Source organism: Rattus norvegicus, chromosome 17, assembly GCF_021556685.1.
Source record: "Rattus norvegicus strain SHRSP/BbbUtx chromosome 17, alternate assembly SHRSP_T2T, whole genome shotgun sequence".
In the NCBI taxonomy this organism is placed as follows: domain Eukaryota; kingdom Metazoa; phylum Chordata; class Mammalia; order Rodentia; family Muridae; genus Rattus; species Rattus norvegicus.
Window position 1 is genome coordinate 82,332,805 of NC_141550.1, and position 20,621 is coordinate 82,353,425.

General features: G+C 41.4%; 2 protein-coding genes across 30 annotated transcripts in view; one reads left to right on the forward strand and one right to left on the reverse strand.

Moving 5' to 3' along the window:
* Positions 1–20,621, forward strand: part of LOC103694135 (uncharacterized) — a 43,231-nt gene that overhangs the window by 11,752 nt on the left and 10,858 nt on the right. For 4 of the 6 annotated variants that reach the window (XR_015641892.1, XR_015641889.1, XR_015641890.1 and 1 more), the window contains exon 3: positions 12,678–12,809. Coding sequence is in view for 1 of the 6 variants with exons in the window: in XM_087591892.1 (XP_087448018.1) it covers positions 9,721–9,780; positions 12,678–12,771 (154 nt within the window). In the remaining 5 variants the exon portion in view is untranslated. Of the gene's footprint in view, positions 1–9,720; positions 9,781–12,677; positions 12,810–12,954; positions 18,722–20,621 lie in introns of those variants that run through there. The other 2 variants (XM_087591892.1, XR_015641891.1) reach the window with 2 other exon arrangements.
* The window catches only part of Mindy3 (MINDY lysine 48 deubiquitinase 3), a 78,662-nt gene continuing 65,129 nt past the window's right edge, over positions 7,089–20,621 (reverse strand). For 11 of the 24 annotated variants that reach the window (XR_015640733.1, XR_015640730.1, XM_087590268.1 and 8 more), the window contains 4 exons: positions 16,846–16,918; positions 15,168–15,255; positions 10,774–10,845; positions 7,089–8,038 (listed from right to left, as the gene is read on the reverse strand). Coding sequence is in view for 14 of the 24 variants with exons in the window: in XM_087590268.1 (XP_087446394.1) it covers positions 7,889–8,038; positions 10,774–10,845; positions 15,168–15,255; positions 16,846–16,918 (383 nt within the window). In the remaining 10 variants the exon portion in view is untranslated. 24 annotated transcript variants of the gene reach the window in all.

The window sequence follows — 20,621 nt, forward strand, 5'->3', positions numbered from 1 at the left end:
ATTTAATTCTGAAAGAATAATTGCACAGACCTTTGTGAAGACTCCTACCCCACCCCAGTGCTGGGTTACCCTGAACTCTCTGCAGTCGACCCGGTTTGGTCTCTTTAAGTGTGCATCCCACTCAGTTCATATGAAGTATCTTTAAGAAGAGATTTAGGGGCCTGGGGACATGCATGACTGAGTAAAGTGCTTGTTCTGCAAGCATGGGGACTCAGGTTCAGATCCCCAGTCCTCCAGCCAGGCATAGCAGTGTGTGTCTCTAATCCTAGTTCTAGGAGGCAGAGAAAGGCAGATCCTTGTAGGTCACTGGCCAATCAATGTACATGAATCGGTGAGCTTCCTGTTTAGTGAGTCTATCTCAAAAATAAAATAAAATAATAAAATGGACAGCAATAAAGGAAGACCCTTGATTTGTTAATACCCATTGGCATCACACCCATGAATTGATCAAAAGACGCCATCTAGTCTTAACTATCTAGTATTGTGCTAGGTTCATGAAATTGCCTCTAGTGGGCTATTCCATGACTGAAAGGGGGTATTCTCTGACATGGAGAATGACATCAGGTCTTATTGCTTTGCTGTAAATGTTCTGAGAAGCCTCCTGCTTTCTGTTTGCTGATAGAGCAGCCTGCATTTGGCTTTCTATGTCCACTCCAGCTTTCATGATGATGTGGTATGCCCACTTACGGTACTGAGTTCTGATCTACTGTATTTCTCACAAAAAATTAAGAAATTGTCATTTCCATTTATCAATCATTCTGCACAGGCTGTTGAAGTGATTAATTCATACTTAGAAAGGTTGATTTGTTTGCGGTTTGGGATGCCAAGTTTGTACGTGGTACAAGTACTTCATGAGGTGGTTATAACCTTGGCTGGCCCAGGGGTCTGCGCTTCTTGGTGCTCAACTTTTGGTGTCAACTCAGAGCTTGGCCAACATGTCTAACATCAGCAAATGAGTCCATGCCACCATGACATACAGGTGGAGGCTACCTAACTCTTATCCTTTGGGCCACACCGAGAAGAATCGATAATTGTACCTCAGCTGGATGTCCAAACAGCAGCCAGGATCCACTACTAGCTATACGAGTGGGGTTAACTGGAACTTTCTGAAGGGACTCTTGAATGTGAATGAAATGATTCACAGTTCTGGGAGTTTGAAAGCATGGAACTATTAATAGCTTGTACCTGGTCCAGACAATGTGGCTTCAGGCATCAGGCACCACAATAGCATGGCAGAGAACCAGGGTGTAGAGGGCCAGGCTTGCTGTAGGATAACACCAAAGTCACCAAGATGTCGTAAGCACTACCTTAAGTTCTTTCGAGAGTGACAGACCCAAGATGTCCATCACCTTCTACTAGGTCACATGTTTTTTTTTTTTTTTTTTTTCCGGAGCTGGGGACCAAACCCAGGGCCTTGCGCTTCCTAGGCAAGCGCTCTACCACTGAGCTAAATCCCCAACCTAGGTCACATGTTTTTAAGGGCCCCTCCATCCCCCAATCACCATGCTTAGAAACAAGCTTTCAATGTACAAGGAAAAGCCACATCCAAATCGTAGCAGGGAGTGAGATAGACTATCTGGCAAAGCAGATACAAAGGGCCTGAGGTTCAAAATCCCACAGTGACCTTCAGAAGAACTTCAAGGAGGCTAGCTGCAGCGGGAAATTTTGAGTGCTTTGGGGTTTGTTACCAATCCTAGGTCAGAAATATGTGACTTCAGATTCTGGTGTGTAAATTCCAGGGCCTATGTTTGCCAGGCAAGCACCATGATTTAGGTATATCTACAGCCTGCTCTTATGATCTTCCTATACAAGCAGAAGAGACATGAGATGGTGGGACAATAGCTTGCGAAGCAGAGCTGAACTTGCTGGAATATTTGCAGACAGGTAGCAGGGTCCTGAATGTAGGAAGGGTGGTACCCTCCTGTCCTGTCCTTGAATATCATGAGCTGTTGGTTGGTCTAGTCAAGGATCCCTTTAAGGCTAGGCTGGTATCAGAATCTCTGCTGTGGGATGTGTGTATATGTGTGCACGCACACATGCACTTGCACGCAAACATATGACACATTGGCCTTGGTAGCAGGTGCTTTCTCCCCTGTATAGCAAAAGCACAGGTCATCTAAGTGCCACCCATCTCTTCCTGGATTATCCTATTCTCCTGCTGGCTGATTGGAAGGCTCCCATTTTATTCTCTCTCTTTGGTGATGTCTGGTTTTGTCCACATACCCTGCCCCCCAAATAATGCTATTCTTGTCTTGGTTGTGATGCCTGTTTTAAATAGTTTAGTGGAGGCAGACAGGCTTATGCTATTCAAGCTCCCTACTGCCATTACCTACCCTCCTGCACTATGCACGCATGGCTGCTACAGTACAAAACTTTACCCCATCCCTAAAGCTGCGGTCTCTGGTAGCTGGATGCAGGGTTAGGAGTGAGATGCTAGCCCTGTACTCAGAGCCTTCTTTCCTAGCTCTTCTTGGATCTTGCAACCAGCCTTGCCTTATATGTCACCAATGTCTCTTTGTCACACTCAACACGAGATGCTAATCAGCTGAGACTCATTGTGACACCTCTTCTCACATTCAGCTTATTCAGGGGTTACACTAGGTACTACCTTCCTTGTAGACAAAGGAGACTCTCAGAACCCTAGCATTTAAAAGAAAACCCGACTTACATAATTTACCTTGAGAAGAGGTTGATGATTATGATGGCCGACAAATGGGTTATTTGTCAGATATAACTCTGCTGTAGTGTGTGTGTGTGTGTGTGTGTGTGTGTGTGTGTGTGTTCAGTTCAACACACCCCCAGTTCTGTCCCATAAACTACCCGAACTATAGATGCAAGTAAGATCTGGCTTCGCCTCTGATGAGCTCCAAACTGACCAGTGATTAAGTCAGTGAGGTCAAAGCCCACTTCTAGACTTGACTATTGTCAATATTACATTGTTGTCTACCTTCATAGTACATATGCATATGACCTCTTACAAAAGTCACCCTCCCCACCATGTCACAGTTTCAGTGAGAAATACTTTGTTTGGTGAGAATATTGTTATTGATTGCCAGGCAAGGTGATTCTTAACTGAGTATTTACTTTGAGCCTGAATAATTCATCTTTACAGGTGGAGAGAACAGGTCAGAAAACAAGTGTATAGTCCCAGGATATGTGGGTGATGAATGGTGGCCTCCTTGAGGGTCCTACCCTCTCAGTGGATTCAGAGCCTGACTCTAAGCCATGCGATGGTGACAATCTGGGGACTCAGTTATGTGGGACAACACAATGTGAACGGGACCGTGTAAGAAGCGGTAGATTCCCCAGAGCGCAGTGGTTTTCACACAGTGTGTTTCCCTCATTAAAACTGTATGTGTATTTATAGGGAAAATTAATTTCACGAGGTGGCTGGAAATCACTCATATTTGCTTTGCCACTCAAAATATGTTTAGCCTTAATCAGTAGTTTAAATTTGTAACATCAGTTTAGTGTAACCAAGACAAGAAGGGCATTGGCAGGAAGGAAAACACTACTGCAGGGTGCAAACCCGCCCTGACAGGGCGAGATTCTTCAGTGGGAATTTTAAGTGTAGGGAAAACCCCATTTATCTTATACTGAGGCAAATTTCTATATCTATCTCTATCTCTATCTATCTGTCTGTCTGTCTGTCTATCTATCTATCTATCTATCTATCTATCTATCTATCTATCATCTATCTATCAATCATCTATCTATCTATCTATCTATCTATCTATCTATCATCTATCTATGTATCATCTAACTATCTATCTATCTACCTACCTATCTATCTATCTATCATCTATCTATCTATTCAAATAAAACTTTACATTACTTACTGGACTCTGAGCTGATGTGACTGGTGTGTGGCTGGATGCATACATATGGAGCTCCATGCTTGCCCATGAGGAGGAGCAAGCAGGGGACAGACATCCTCTAATGAGCACTAGAAGGCTTCTTTTGGTACTTACCTAGTCTGTACAGCAAGTTCCATCAATTCTTGGGCCTGGGTGGGATGCTATTTTCAACCACTTTACATATAAAGGAGGCTTATGGTAAGTCGATTGCTCATGGGGATCAAGCAGTCAGAGGTGAGACAAGTCCTGTCTTTATTGTACTCAACTGTGGAGTCCTTGTGTTTTGGACAGTGTCTTAGTTCAGGTTACTATTGCTGTGATAAAATACCATGCCCAGAAGCAACTTTGGGAGGGAAGGGTTTATATACTCACAGGTCCATATATCAGTTCATCAACAAAAGCAGTGACGGCAGAAACCGAAGGCAGGCATTGATGCAGAGGACATGGAGGGGTACTGCTTACTGGCTTGCTCCTTGTGGCTTGCTCAGCTTGCTGTTTTATCGAACCCAGGACCAACCACAAGCACAGGAGGCATTACCCAAACAGACTGGGCCCTCCTACATCAATCACTAAGAAAATGACCTACAGGTTTGTCTACAGCATGATCTTATAGAGACATTTTCTTTTTTTTAAAATAATTTTTAATTGGATATTTTTTATATACATTTCAAATGTTATCCCCTTTCCTGGTTTCCCATCCATAACCCCCATCCCATCCCCTCTCCCTCTTCTATGAGGGTGTTTACCCACCAACCCACCTAGCTCTCCTTGCCTCTCTACCATAACATTCCCCTACACTAAGGGGTCCAGCCTTGGCAGGACCAAGGGCTTCTCCTTCCATTGGTGCTCAACAAGGCCATCCTCTGCTACATATGCAGCTGGAGCCATGGGTCTGTCCATGTGTACTCTTTGGGTGGTGGCTTAGTCCCTGGAGCTCTGGTTGGTTGGTATTATTGTTCTTATGGGGTTGCAAACACCTTCGGCTCCTTCAATCCTTTCTTTAACTTCTCCAATGGGGACCCTGTTCTTAGTTCAATGGTTGGCTGCAACCATTGGCCTCTGAATTTGTCAGGCTCTGGCAAAGCCTCTCAGGAGACAGCTATATCAGGTTCCTGTCAGCATGCACTTCTTGGCTTCATCAATATTGTCTAGGTTTGGTGGCTGTATGTATACGGGCTGGATCCCCAGGTTGAGCAGTCTCTGGATAGCATTTCCTTCCGTCTCTGCTCCAAACTTTGTCTCCATATCTCCTCCTATGAATATTTTTATTCCCCTTTTTAAGAAGGACTGAAGCATCACACTTTGGTTGTCCTTCTTGAGCTTCATGTGGATTGTATCTTGGGAGGCTCCCTCCTCTCTGATGCCTCTAGCTTGTGCCAAATTGACATAAAACTAGCCAGTAGTCAGCATGGGTAATGTTAACTGTTCTCAAGGCTTCGACTTCCATAGTTCAACGGAATTTAGTTCAAGGCTGACTAACATCTCTGCATAACTTTTTAACTTGGCTGCCCCTTTCTTTTGATCAGCATGTATTCTTTATTTGCACTAGATAAAGTGTTTACATATATGTATATATTCACATGTGAATATATATAACAAATGTGCTTAATTACTTATTAACCTTCTATAGCCAACATAGGGTTTCTGCTGTCAATTCTGTTATTTTGCATTTTTAAACAGTTAAGCATTTAATTTAAAGAAATTTTTTGCAGAGGATAACTTGTAATTTCCCTTTAATGAGTAATAGAACATAGCATTTATGTTCCCTCTTTTATTGTGTGTTTCTCATTTTTTAAAAAAAATCAGTCAACTTTTATAATTCTATTTTTTTAAGGAAAGCCGATGGATTTGCCCTCTTCTGCAATATCTATCTGATTTCATTGCCTTTTCTGCTTAGCCTCATAGCTCAGTGTTTTATGGCTGGCCACAATCTAATTTTAGGACATCTTGTCACCATCTAAATCAGCCCTATATCAATTAGCAGTCATCCAGTCCCCAATCCTGGTGAATACATTTTCATTATTTCTTTTGGGGACATACCGAGGGGGTTCCTGGGTCATATGCTGTCTCAGCATTTAGACTTTTGAGAAATGACAAAAACTGTTCATTCTCTAAGGTGGCTTTGAGATTTCTATCCCTAGGAGTCTATGGGGGTTTCTGTCTTTGCATCTTTGTCAAGTGTTGCTGTTGTCCGGGTTTCTGATTTAGCTTACTAAGTGAGTTTTGAGTGTATCTTGGTTTTGATATGTATTCCTTCAATACCTACTTTAGGTGAGATTGTTACATGTTTATCGGCCATCTGAACACCATCTTTGACAGAATATCTCTTCAAATCATCTACCCATTTGAAAACACCCAAGTTACAAGTTCTCTATGGATGCTATAAAAATTGAGTTATGATTTACAGACTTCCCTCACTCTATGGACCACCTTTTAACTGGCTTGATGGTGGTTCTGGATACATTTTAAATTTTAATGACTGTTAAACCTTTTCATTTTTACCAAATCCAGGGTCACTAAGGTTTATCCCTATGACTTCTTCTGTGACTTTCTTTAAGAGCTTTAGTTTGGAGAAGTAGACTTGTGGTTACATAAGGTTAACTTTCATGTGGGGTGTGCAATAGGGTTCAGATTCAATCCTTGCCCATTTTATTGCTTTACTTTCTGATAGTCCCTTTCGGTTTCCAATTACAAACGTTCTTCTTGTCTGTATTTATTGAAAACTGCGATTTCCTCCTGAGGGCGCAGACCCAGCTGTCACTGCACCAGCACCTCTACCCTCCAGACGCTTCCAGCCAGGGCTCTGAAGCACCTCAGCCGAGCTTCCAGATGGAGCCGCCTCTCTGCACTATGTGGTTTCTTTCTAAAGCTCGGGTTTCATGTATCCCGAGGCCGGCCGATCTCACCCAGAGCTCCTGATCTTTCCTTCCATGTCTGAAGTGCTGAGGTTACAGGTGTGCAATCCCATGCCTGATGTTATGATTTTATAGCTATACTGTTTTATAGGAACACAGGGCCTCATGTGTGACAGGCACCTTACCTACTGAGCTACACCCTCAGCCCTCATTTAAAGTGTTGAGTACCAACGGTAAAAGTCATCTGGAGTATTATGCTGTACCATTTCATGCAGCAGCAGTAAGACCCAGGAGGAACACAGTGTTTGCAGAGTTGAAGGCAGAGGTCATTACAAGCATGTGCTGGTCATGAGCCACTAATGTAAAAGTGTAAGGATGTAGTTAAAGAAAAGTCTTTATTTATGGTATTAACTGGGGCCATAATAAATAATGCAATATGCTAATGTAACAGCAGATGTTTTCATGCATTACCACGCTTATAAACATACAAGAGAGCTGGCTTGTAGGAATGAAGGTGGAGAAGTGTATTGAGCGGTACAGTCACAGCGACAGTGTAAGACCACCCAGCCAACACATTCTTCCCCCATCACTGTAAAACCACATCCCTGTGCACCTGTGAACACAAAGAAGCTCCCACATATTATCCTTTCTTATTTGTTTGTAAACATGCTAGTGTCAAATTTGTTACCAAAGGATCAGGGCCAATAATTTGTGATTTATTAGTATTTGTGATGGAAAAACAGATTTAAGCAATGAAAAACAAAATTAACAAAAATTAACCTTTGCATTTTGGTATGGAGGCTGCTAAAAATACTACAGTAAAATGAAATGAATGGAATGATACTCCAGGCAGGTTTTTGTGACTGATGTCATTATAAAAATGCTATAATATTGTGTTTATAATCTGGTAACGACCAATTACCTGACTGCAGAAGAGATGAACTTTAATTAAAGCTTAATTTTGTTAGTAAATTTCACAGAAAGGATTAAAATAGGATAACCTTTAACATAAAGCTTTAGAACAAATAATTTAAACATATCTTAAACACTGAAAATGTGTTTTTAATTGTTATTTACAGTTAATCAACAATACCAGCGTTTAGCTTCATGTAGCCAGTCATGAATCCCCCTTTCAACACCGGGTTTGACAATCTTCCTTACTAATACTCGGGCAACTCAGTTGAGTGAAGGAGAGCGGTCTGTGGTCCACAGTAACTCAATGTACGGCCATTTGGTTTGCAGACAGCGTTTAATAGGAGTGTCGTCTGTCTGTAGCATGGGGTCTTCAAAACCCATAACCACTGCAGTCCCTTCCACATACATTACCTGTTGAGAGGAAAAGCCAGAAGGTCAGTTAATGTCCCTGGCAAATTCTCGCGTGGGTACAGACAGCTTCCCAGGCAAGTCTGTTCCTAAGGCCTCGGAAAGTTATGTGGAGCTTTACATCTAACTGTTTTGATAAGAATTATGCCCAACTATAGCATCTGCAAAGTAAATTTGTGAATGAGATGGTGGCACAAATTTTAAGCATTAGTTAGCTGGTAAACTTGAGAATTCCAGATCAAGACAAAAAAAAAATACAAAGAAACCAGGTGAATCATAAGCACACTTTACGATGAAAGATAGTTCTTTAGATGATGAACCACAGGATGTGTCTCCCCCCACTGTCCACACAGCATGCTCTAGCTCCTCTGGCTGGGCTACCAAGGCAATCGGTTGCTCCTGCTACTCAACAGAGCAGAGCTCTGCACTCTGAGGTGCACTTGGGTGAAGAGGACGTACACGCATGTTAATGGGATCCGCTGTCTCTGGACGGAATGGTTTTTGAAATGCAGTTCTTGAGTATATTTTACACCGTATGAAAATCATGGAGAAAAAAAAAATCACAAAAGATGTGAGGACAGATACAGGAGTCATGGAAGGGTGACAGGGTAAACTACCTGTGGCAATAATCATATTTGATATAATTTGTCGGGAAGACACCAGAAAGCATTATTTTGCTTATTTTTTTTTTTAAGAAAATACTTGAAATTATTTGACATAGCAGTAGAACCCTAACTCACTATGAAGGACACAATGTGTATATGAAACACATAACTTCATGTTAACTTTGTATTAACTATGTGATTAAAAGGGGTGGCTATAGGACTGCCTTCTTCCAGAGGAAGTGTAGTTATTCACTCAGTGTTTGATACACATGATTGCAATTACGCTCTAACATAATAGCCATGAGCTATGTGACCAAGGAGCCAAAAGAAACAAGCTTCTCGGCCTTCAGCAAGAGTTCCCTCAAGAACACAGCTGACATAGGTAAAGGTTTTATTACTAGGTCATATAATTTGGTTTATAAATTTTACATTTTTAGGGAAGTCTAAAGGCATTAAGGTAAAATACATTTTTATATTAAAATTATAACTCACATTTTCCAACCACAGAACAAAAGTGCTACTCTCTAAATTGTTGTCTAAAAGGAATGTAAGTCAGGGCAGGACCTGTTTCTCCAGCTGCTCACAGCATCAGAGCAGGGAGCCCTCTGCAGAGCAGTGTGATCTACTCTGTGGTCTCCACAGTGTGTGCTGCCTTGCCTACCGGCTGCAGCCTCGACTAGCATTCTCCTGGTTTTTAAGTCTGGTATCTTGAATGGTACTTGACTGAGCTCTCAGCCCTGCTTCTAGCCCTTGCATAACTTCAGGACCTTACACTGTTGTATAAATGACATGCATGCGTTGCTTTTACGGTTGTTACATAGTATGTCATGTTAATACTCCATATGTCTTGATTTCTGATCTTGTGTTAGTATGTCAGACGCTTGTCACAAGCATGATTTGAAGACTTACTATATAGAGGTAGCGTGGCCAAGCAGACCAAGGACAGGATTGGGAATCAGGAACTCAGTTCCAATCCCTGCTCTGTCAATGACTTGCTGGGTGACTCTGGGTGAGTCACTTAATCTCCCTGTCTCAGAGGCCTCATCTGTAAAATATGGATAATATTTGACTACCTTGCAGGGACTGTGGCAGTGAATTACTATTTCGTGATGACGAAGCTAGGCAAACTTCAACAACCAGGTGAGCACTCATTAATACACGATAAGAAACAGCACCCGGGGGCTTGTACTGATTACACTCTATTATAGATAGCAATAAACTCATGAAAAGATTTTTGGGAATATGAAAGGTTTTGATTTATATATTGTTATGAAAATAAAAGTAAAATTTAGCCTTTTAGTTTGGTTTTACTAAAGTAATGTATCTATCATGATCTAGTTTCTGTAGCCATCCTCCAAACAACATGAGATCAAATTGGCAAGATGAAACTCTTCCAATATTGGCTATTCCGACCATGGCTTTTCCCAGAATAAATGTAAAGACAAGAGACTTGCCACAAGAACACAAAAACTGACATTTCATTCAAAAGAGTGAAGTGCTCAGACAAAATTTTTGCCTTGAATGAGGCTTGTATAGTCAGACACAAGGCATCTGTGTGCCTTGTCTTTGACTTAGCAAGGAGAGGTACAAAGAGAAGTGGCTAAAAGCACAGGCTCTGGCCTCCATTCCACAAGTTTCAGTCCCAGCTCTGCCATTTTCTGGCCCTGGACAAGCTGCTTACCTGGGCTGAGGGCCCTCTGCAAAGCAGCCATATAGACAACACTGACCTCAGAGGGTAAATACTCAATACCGCCATTTTGATAAATAAACAAAAACAAAACAAAACAAGTCAGTGTTATCTACTTCTGCATTTAAATGGATGAATAACAACCTTCTATGGATTATGCAGAACTGCTGACTTGGAAATAAATGCACAGTCCAGAGTAACATTGTATACAGAGTAAACAGCTATTTTGTCACAGTGAAATGAATACTCCATAGACCCACATAGAGCTTGCAGGCAGGTTACATCTTGGTAGAATTGAATACAGCCAGGTCTTAGACACGTGTCACCTCAGGGAGACTCCTGGAACAGCGTCTTGAAGTAGCAAATGCAGGGGACTCAGAGACAGTCACCCCTGCATACAGTTCACCAACCCAGCTGAAGACAAATTACTATGTGAATTCTCATACCTTTTCATTATAATTTGACTGCTTCAATCCATTGTAGTGGTAGACAGTAAAAGATTCTGGACCACTGGAGCCCTATTATAAATAAAGGACTATTAAAACTTTTCAGTTATATCTTTTTATAAAGCAATTTCTAATGAGCAATGGATATAAAGATGAAAATCTATTACTTTATTGTTATTGGAATCAGTTGATAAGGACAACGTGTATAGAGTTAGCTGCCAGAAAAGCTGAGAAAAGAAGCAGCTGCCTGTGGAAGCAGGGAAGCCCTGAGCAGCATAAGCTTCTGCACTTGCTCAAGTCTCTTAAGTAGATGTCTGTATTACATTAAAAAAAAGGACAAGTGCCTAGCAAATATCACCCATAATACATCTCTGCACAACATTTGCTCCTCAATGTAGAACAAAGCGACACCACCTCTATTTAAACCACAAATACACATTCACCAATGCCTTCAATTTGGCCCATAGTATTGAATCAGAAGCTTCCATTAAAAAATATCATTTCACAGAATCAAAACGAATCATGCCTAACAAGACTTCATTCCCACTCAAGTGTCCTGCTCCTGGTTGATTGCCTGTAGACCATTTCCTGCTGTGCGACTCATTTTCCTGGCCACTCCTGACATAAGGAAGGGTGGGTGTGGACCAAGCAGGGCCAGAATCCCTCCATGCTTCTTTCCTACTTGGTGGGAGGTGAGCTGCTGGAAACTCAGGCTTGAGGCTCTGGGGGCAGCTCCCCTCCCCAAGCTCAACTTTTCAGTACCTGTGAGCTATGCCTTCCCTTTGGGGGATGTTCGTTCTCTCTCTCTCTCTCTCTCTCTCTCTCTCTCTCTCTCTCTCTCTCTCTCTCTCCTCCTCCTCCTCCTCCTCCTCTTCCCCCTCCTTCTTCTTCTCTTCCCCCTCCTTCTCCTTCTCTTCCCCCTCCTTCTCTTCCTCCTCCTCCTCCTTCTTCTTGTTCTTCTTCTTCTTCTTCTCTCTCTCTCTGTCTTTTTCCTCCTCCTCCTCTTCCCCCCTCCTCCTTCTCTTCCCCCTCCTCCTTCTCTTCACCCTCCTTCTCCTTCTCTTCCTCCTCCTCCTTCTCTCTCTCTCTGTCTTTTTCCTCCTCCTCCTTCTCTTCCCCCTCCTTCTCTTTCCCCCTCCTCTTCCTCCTCCTCCTCCCTTTCTCTCTCCTCCTCCTTCTCTTCCCCCTCCTCCTCCTCCTTCTTCTTCTTCCTCTCTCTCTCTCTCTCTCTCTCTCTCTCTCTCTCTCTCTCTCTCTCTCTCTCTCTCTCATGCTAAGAGCAAGGAAGGACCTCCAAACAATGCAGACCACAACATTTTACATTTCATTTTCGCTTGTAACACTTCCTAACTAAAATCTAAGCTCTCAATTAGGTGACTGTTTTCTTAATCGTTCACATGATCACTGTGATTACTTAGATGACAGTGATGGGATTCTTGATTTTGACAGTTTATTTTAACTTAACAATTAAACATTTTCCTTCCTTGAATACTATTTCTGTTCTCTAGGGAATAACTCTTAGTTGGGGACCTGTGGACACAGCACAAAGGCAATGCAACTGCAGGAAGCACTTTCCCTCTGGGGTAGTTAGATCTATCATGGGCTCTTGGGTCAGCCAGGTACCAGTTGAGTGACATCAAACCATTTCACAAATTTTCTGATCTTCATTATCAAAAGTGAGGGGATAACTGCACTCTATTTATAAGGCATTTAGGATATGCTTAATGAAGAGAGCTGCTTCTGCTGTTCTCACTGTAAACCAGCTGCCCTGCGTGGCTTCTCTCTCCTAACACTGCAATGCCCTTCCACTGTAGTTAGCTAAGCATGAGTAAAGCTGACTGACTTAAGTGTTTTCCTTGTTTCCATTCTAACCTGTCTTTGTAATTGACTCCACTTACTCGTAGCTACCTGAACACATTTGCTGAGCTGCTCTGTCAAGTAGGAGGCCGGCTGAGGACGGCAGCAGCCATCGTGAGGAACAGTGCTGGAGTGCACTGAGTACAGATCGGCCAGCAGTGGTGTGGCTCATGTGGAAGGTAGGTGTGACACAGGGGTCTGAGTTCCCACAGGGTGGGAACAGGGAGCAATGGGTAAGTCTCCTGAGAGGGAGGCAGCTGTGCTAAGGTGGAGCTCCATCAGAGTCATCTCGAGGTGTTACAACTTGCTGGGCTGTCTCTGCAGCTCTCGATTCACTGTGCATGGAGAGACGTGAGGGTTCTGCATTTCTAACTCTGTCTTACACACGACATTTGAGACCATGCTGCTCCAAAGGAAAAAGACAGCAAGATCACATGTGTTGTCCAAGGAGAGAAAATGGGTTCCACAGGGGCAATGAGAAAATCCAGGCTCTGATGGAGACTCTGCTCAGAATAACAGGGAAGTAAGCAAGTAGTAAGATGGACTCAGGACACAGCACAACCAACCAGAAAGGAAAGTCCATTTCCTGTGGACTAGAGGGATCTAGAACATTCTTCTACCACCTCAAGGAACATTGCCACAAAGACAGTAACCCTTTTTGGAGTCCATGGGTTACTAAATAAAACGAAAAGGGACACACCATTGGGTGATGTGGGAGGAGTTATGGTGAAGCCCTGGGGTGGATATGATCACACACATTGTGTGAATCCTCAAAGAATTAACAAAATATAAAACTACCAATTCCGTGAGCTAATAAGTCATACTAATATAATCATCAACTTGTAATTAGCACACACATATGGCCGACAGAACTCGTAACTGCCTTACACTGCACAAGCAGTTTTCAACCTAACACAAACATGTTTCATATTTAAAACTAACAATCAATATTTCCAATATTGTCCTTCCTGTCAGCAGCTTTCTTGGATTAAATCCATAGCTTCAAATATTGCTTCAGAACCTTTACGATGCTTAACTGACCATCCACTGATACATCTAAAGTACGTCAGAGTCTAAAAAGGAACTTTCAGGGAAGCCCAATGCTAATATACGGATATTATAATCCAGCAGTGCGTGTTCAGTGTCAGAATAAAAAAGTTTGTTTGGTCTTGTTCCTAAATAATTTGCCAAAGTTTGAAAAGTTCAATTTCCTATGTGGTTAGAATACTGGTTGCTTTCTGAATTTTACCACTCACTTGCATTATTCATAATAAACCAACAGGAACTCCAAGTCTCCAAGTCTGAACTAACTGCTAAGTAAGACTGAATGCCACTAACGCCGATTACTCTGTTCAAGTCAGATTTGTACTCAAGATATCAAATTAGCAAGCTCATCAAAATTAAATAACTACATAGTTGGACACAATTGGCATTTCTATTGGAACAATTTGAATTGCTGATATGATATGACCATGATTATTATGCAAAATCGGTGGCAAAACAAATTTCACACAGACCAAAGAAAAAGGCCGTGAAAGTGGTGAAAGTGGTTCGCCACCAACGCAGGCACAACCAAGGGTGTGAGAGCAGAGCCCGGTTAACTGAGGCAACAAAGCCAGTGGAAGACCTGTCATCCTAAGAGGAGTCAGTGCTGGGCCATTACAAACAAAGCCATTCTGCTCTCCCCTTTCTTCTGGAACTCAGGCTCATTCCTAGGAGCCCCTGCCCCTCTCTTCTTTGGCAGTGTCCTAAGATGAACGCAGGTCCCGAGAGTGTGAGCGTGTGAGCGTGTGAGCGTGTGAGCGTGTGAGCACAGGCGTGGGAGGAAGCAGGGTGATGTCTCTCTCTTATATACATTTCTGGTCTGCCCTTCTTCTTTAATCTAATACTGCTCTCTGCTACCCATCAGAACTCCGAGTACTGTATAACGTATTGATACCCTCAGAGAATTCTATCACTGTAGTGGCATAAAGCCCTAAATTAAAGAAGCGCATGGCTCCATGAACACACGAACCACACATGTATCACTGTACCGACATGCATACTCTGAGGACACACAGTTGTGCCAGGACACAGACCCACTGTACAGCATACGCCCGATGAGAGGGGTATGTAGATAAATCAACAACACACTCTCTCTCTCTCTCTCTCTCTCTCTCTCTCTCTCTCTCTCTCTCTCTCTGTGCATTGTACCACTGTGCCGACACACTCATCACCATACTGGCACGTGCCACGTCAGAGCACGGCAACACTGTCTCGGAATACAAACATACCCTCTGGGCATGGTGTCACTGTGCTGGCACATATGCTGTCAGAGCAGTGCATGGCTATACAGACACCCACCCCAGGCACGATAGCAGTGTACTGACACACATGGGCTTTCTGAGTCCTACATGGGCTCATACATGTCTTCCTGACCTCTGCACAGAAAGGCCTTTATGTAATAGTTTTGTCCTTTACACTTTAAGGAAAAATCCTGTTCACAGATGGTCATCTCAACAGAACAATGAGTCAATATACTCTGCTGAATATGTTACCTGGTCAGGAAAAAATTCTTGAAGAAATGGACCCAACAATATGATTCCTAATCCTTCTGGATCCAATTTGTTCTTCATGAGATTTATACTATAGGGAGAAGAAAAAGAGAAAGGAAAAGAAAAACACTGAACACCATAGGAGACAAAACCCCATAAAACTATTTTGTTCTTTCATGATTAAATTTCTGGAACCACACGTTTGGATGCCAAAATCCTAAGAGCTATTCTTTTTAGAACTTTAATGACAAATACGCAGGAATGACACTTAATTTGCCAAAACTTGGCTATTTTTAAATCAGAGTAATCTGTTACTATTTAAAATTTAAATTATGACGATGACTTTAGAATATTGTTCCTTATTAGGTAAAGTAATTTAAAAACCAAGGCTTATAAACTCAGGGTATAACTCCCAAAGGCAGATTCCCTTTCCTCCCTGGGTACTGAATTCAACAATCAAATGGAGCATTTACTTTAATAACAACTATTTTAGGCTCCAGGAGTTGGAAAGAAGTAGGCCAAGAGGCAATGGCAGATCAGATAATAAAAGCATGCCTTTCAAAATGTTACTTTAAGACCCAGATGAGGTAGATGCTTAACAACCCTGGACAATCTAACTTGAAGGCCACAGACGTAAAAGCCTGAGTCTAGGGAATTGCAGAGAATGTCATGGCCCTTGCTGGTCCTGCTGCGACCTGAAGTAAACAAGCTGTATGTTCAGCTCCTGCCATTCAGGTGTAACGGAGGCTGTTGGAGAATGTCATGGACGAGCAGGTCTAAGAGGTAGGGAAATGTAGGGTGAGGGTCAAAGGGTGAAACTGTCAATGGTTTATTTAGAGGTTTCTCCCCAGTGCTATTTCAAACTCTAAATGCCAAGTTAAACTTAGCCTATTATGTAACAAGCAAAGTGCCATATTTGGGGGCTAAGGGGCATTGTGGCTGATCAACTTCCCCGGGGTACTTCCCCAGTGCACAGGGGGAGTCTGTGGCTCAAGCTCTTTAGGGACAGACACTGGAGAAGGGCTGGAGCCGGAGCCAGACAAAAGGGTTTAACGATTCCCTTCCTAGGAAGGTCTCTGTTTGGACTAAGTGAGTTCTAGGCTTTTTGTTTGTTTTATTAGAAATGGAACTTGAGGGATGTGTTTGGGGATAAAACTTTTAAAATACGTTTTATGAAAAGTTACATCTTTGTGATCTCTAGCCAGGCTCAGTAACATGTGGTCTCAGCTCTAGCCAGGCTCAGTGACATGTGGGCTCAGCTCTAGGAGTTGCTAGAGCAGGACCATCACAGACCCAGGATCATCAGAGTGCTCTATGCAAGGAGGATGCAGAGGGGCTGAGGAAGGCCACTAAATTGTGATCTGAGACAAAGGCAAAGTCACTATTTTCAATATAAAATCTCAAGAACGAAGTCTTTTTAGATATAGAAAATTCAAATTATAGTGAAAAACTTATTTTAAAAAGCAAGACAACCAATGGTGAGTCAAGAAGCATCAGTATGTTTAATAGGTATGTTAACCTCTGTCCTAAGATTGGATTAGGCCGTTTCCCTAAACTTTTATTGTTTTGCTATTTAGATTTGTTTTTTTTTTTTTTGAAAATGGGTAAAAAATGTATGTAATGCTTCAACTTGATAGAATCTTTTTTGAGTGATCAAAATAAGATTTCCAGTTATACTCACTACTCGGGATCTGAAACAAGGTCCAAGGCTTTCATGACATCCTCTAGAAGTGTGTCGGCTATGAATCCATTATCTGGAACACATATTAAAGAGAAGTGGGAATAAGAACATTTCTGATCAGGTTCTGGGAGGAGAGAATCCCTTTACAGAAATCTGAGGAGTTGTCTGTTTTCCCAATAAGGCTCACTGCTCCTAGGTACTCACTCAGATGGATTTTCTTAGAAATACAGCCAGAGATTTATCTTCGAGGGAGGAAAAAAAATGACTTAAGAACTCCAATTAAACCTTAAAGTTAAACTATATTTTTTAATAAAGGAGCTTTACAAACCTGCAAATGGGTAAAATCTCTTTCCACTTAAATGATAGCATTATTCAGTAATTAGCTAAATCTTTAAATTGTCATGAAGAAATCAAAGTGAAAAGAATTCTTTATAACAAATTTTTTTGTTTGGTTGTTTATTTTCAAAACAGAGTTTCTGTGTGTATCCTTGGCTGTTCTAGAACATGTTCTGTAGACCAGGCTGGCCTCAAACTCATGCCTGTCTCTGCCTACAGAGTGATGGGATTAAAGTCATGAGTCACTACCACCCAGCACAAATTCTGTTTATAGTTACAGTTTCATTGTACTACATGTAGTGATCCAGTTCTATTTAGATAACTGATGGTGTAAAACTAAGAAAAAAAATTGAAACAGGCTTCACATTAGCTAATAGCTACAGATTCAATTTAAAAACATTTCAACTGAACACAACAAAACAGCCAACACACCTCAGAAAAAAGCTAAAGCTGAATGCAGCTGAGGCAATGGGCTGTCTGAAAACTCCAGCCTCAGCATAGGAGCTTGTCGCCTGCTTAGAATCTGCAGGCTCCTTGCTCTCTGTACCTAACCTCTCTGTCCAGCCATTTACTATTCATCTTGTACCAGCGTCTAGACAGGGACTCCATCTGATGGTCTGTCTGCTCCATTCACCTCTCCCAAAACCAGATCTGCCTTCACATTCAAGACAGACCAGTCCCAATCACACTTCGTCCCAATCCCGCCCCCTTGGAGTTCATCTGACTTCATTCTACCTAAGCAAAATGCAACCATCAGTCACATCCTGTTAGAAAACTACTCTACTACTACTCTACTCCTAGCCTACTGTGTCCATATCAGACAGAGATTAGCATTAATTCATTATTACTATGTGGTTTCAACAAGCCACTTTAAGAGACTGATCTGGGGAAAAAAAACCCAGAGAAACATTAAAATCAAATGATATCATACATCAAATGGTCTTTACAGTACAGAATATTCCACCCAAAGATCAAAGAATACATACCCTACCCAGCAGCCCTTAGACATTTCTCTGGGATACAAATGCTAAATTTAGAAAGTTTGAAATAATTGGCCATAATGCAACAAACTTAAGCTCAAGCCAGTCTCTAATAAGTATGCAAACTCACGGTGAATAAGTAACTGATTATTGAACGATACATGGGTCAAACAAGAAATCAAAGTAGGAATAAAAATGCTCCTGGAACAAAATGAAAGCACAAAACCTCCCAGACACACGGAGAGGAACACGGAGAACAAAAACAAAGCAAAACAACAACAAAAAAAGAGTACAAATAACTTAATGATGCATCTCAAAAATGTGAAAATCAAGGATAAATGAAACTAAAAACCAGTAAGCAACAAGAGAACATAAAAATTGTAGGGATTATAGGAATAGAAAAATGGAAAACAACAAATCTAAAGTTGATTCTCTGAGATGATAACAAGACAGACCTTGGCTCAACCCATTGAAAGGAAGGGAGGAAAAAAGGAAGGAAAGAAGACAGATCCAAATTCACAGAAGCAGATGTGAAAAGGGAAATATTACAATAAACATCCAAAAAAATTCAGATCATAAGGGAATATTTTAAAAACATGAACTACATTATATTGGAAAGTCTTAAGAAAAAGAATTTCTAGATTCATCCAAATCACAAAAATTAAACCAAAAGGAGAAAAACAACATAAAGAGACTCATAACAAATTATGAGATAGAAACAGAAACAAAAATCCTTTTAGACTAAAAACAGTGTAGGACCGGAGGAAGGATGAGAGATTCACAACATAATTCTACCAGACTGTCAAAGATCTACAACCAATCCTTCTTAAATTATTAAACAAATGAAAAAGGACAGAAAGAAAAAAGAATACACACACACACACACACACACACACACAGAGAGAGAGAGAGAGAGAGAGAGAGAGAGAGACAGACAGACAGACAGACAGACAGAGACAGAGATAGACAGAGACAGAGAGAAAAGGAAACAGCAGGAGTATCCTATACTCCATCTGTGAAGCCACTGTCACTTGAATACCAAAATTAGATAAAACCCACACAAAAAGAAAACTATAAGCCATTATCTCTGGAAAAGACAGACTCAAGGATACTGGCAAACCAAATGCACAATCATAATCAGGTTGGCTTTATACTGAACAGGTAGGAATGGTTCAACACAAGCTAGTAAGTCATGTAAGTGGAATTAACAACAAAAATCACATGACCATCTCAGTAGATGCAGAAAAACTGTTTGACAAAAAATCCAATATGCTTTCATAATAAACGTTTAAAAAGAACAGGACTAGAGGAAACATACCTCAATGTTTGGCCCACTGTGGTGGTTTGAATATGTTTGGCCCAGTGAGTAGCACTATTGATAGCATGGCCTTGTTGGAGTAGGTGTTTTATAGTGGGAATGGGTTTTAAGACCCTCATCCTAACTGTCTGGAATCCAATCTTCTCCTAGCAGCCTTCAGATGAAGATGTAGAACTCTTAGCTCCCCTGGACCATGCCTGCCTTGACACTACCATGTTCCCACCTTGATAATAGTGGACTGAACCTCTGAACCTGTAAGCCAGCCCCAATTAAATGTTGCCCTTTAAAACCCTAACTAAGATAGAAGTTGGTACCAGGGATTGGAATATTGTTGTAATTTTTTTTTTCGAAGACTATAGATTTTGGGACTTTGGACTAGGTGGAATGCTCTAAGTGGGGCTTAATGAGCTATCTTAGAAAGAATATGGAAGCCTTTGTTGCTGAGGGCAATTTGAACTGTGGAAGACTAGTTCTAAAAGTTTCAGAGGAAAAGAATTTTAATATGTGGCCAAGAGACTGTTCTTGTGATATTTTGGTGAAGAATGTGGTTGCTTTTTGCCTTTGTCTGAAGAGTCTACCTGAGTCTAAGGTAAAGAGATTTATAGTAATTGTATTGACAAAGGAAGTCTCAAGAAAACCCAACAGAGACTTCGGTCTCTGGTTAAGTCTCATGAAGAATATTTTTAACAAACATAACAAGCTTAAAAAGGAAAAATATAAGATGAATGGTTTAAGTAATAAACAGGTACCAGGAAGTGAAATGGAGCTGAATCCTGTGTTCAAAGAAACAGATTAAGGGAGTGGTGACTTTGTGGCAAGATCCCACCCAGCTAAGCTTATTGTTTGTGTGTTTGCCATTGAACAAGAAATAGTTATATCATGTTAAGTGTTATTATTACTTGTCTATTGTTTTCACTTAGATTTTAAATCTGGAATGAACTACAATCCAGAAATGAAAGATACAGGCTTTTGATTTGGATCTTGAGGCACAGTGACCATGAAAAGCTTAGGCACAGGCAAGGTGGTACACACCTTTAATTCCAGGAGACAGAGGCAAGCAGATCTCTGAATTCAAGGCCAGTCTGAGACACAGCAAATCCTAAATAGAGGAAAGTTTAAATCCAGGTGTGGTTAAGACCATA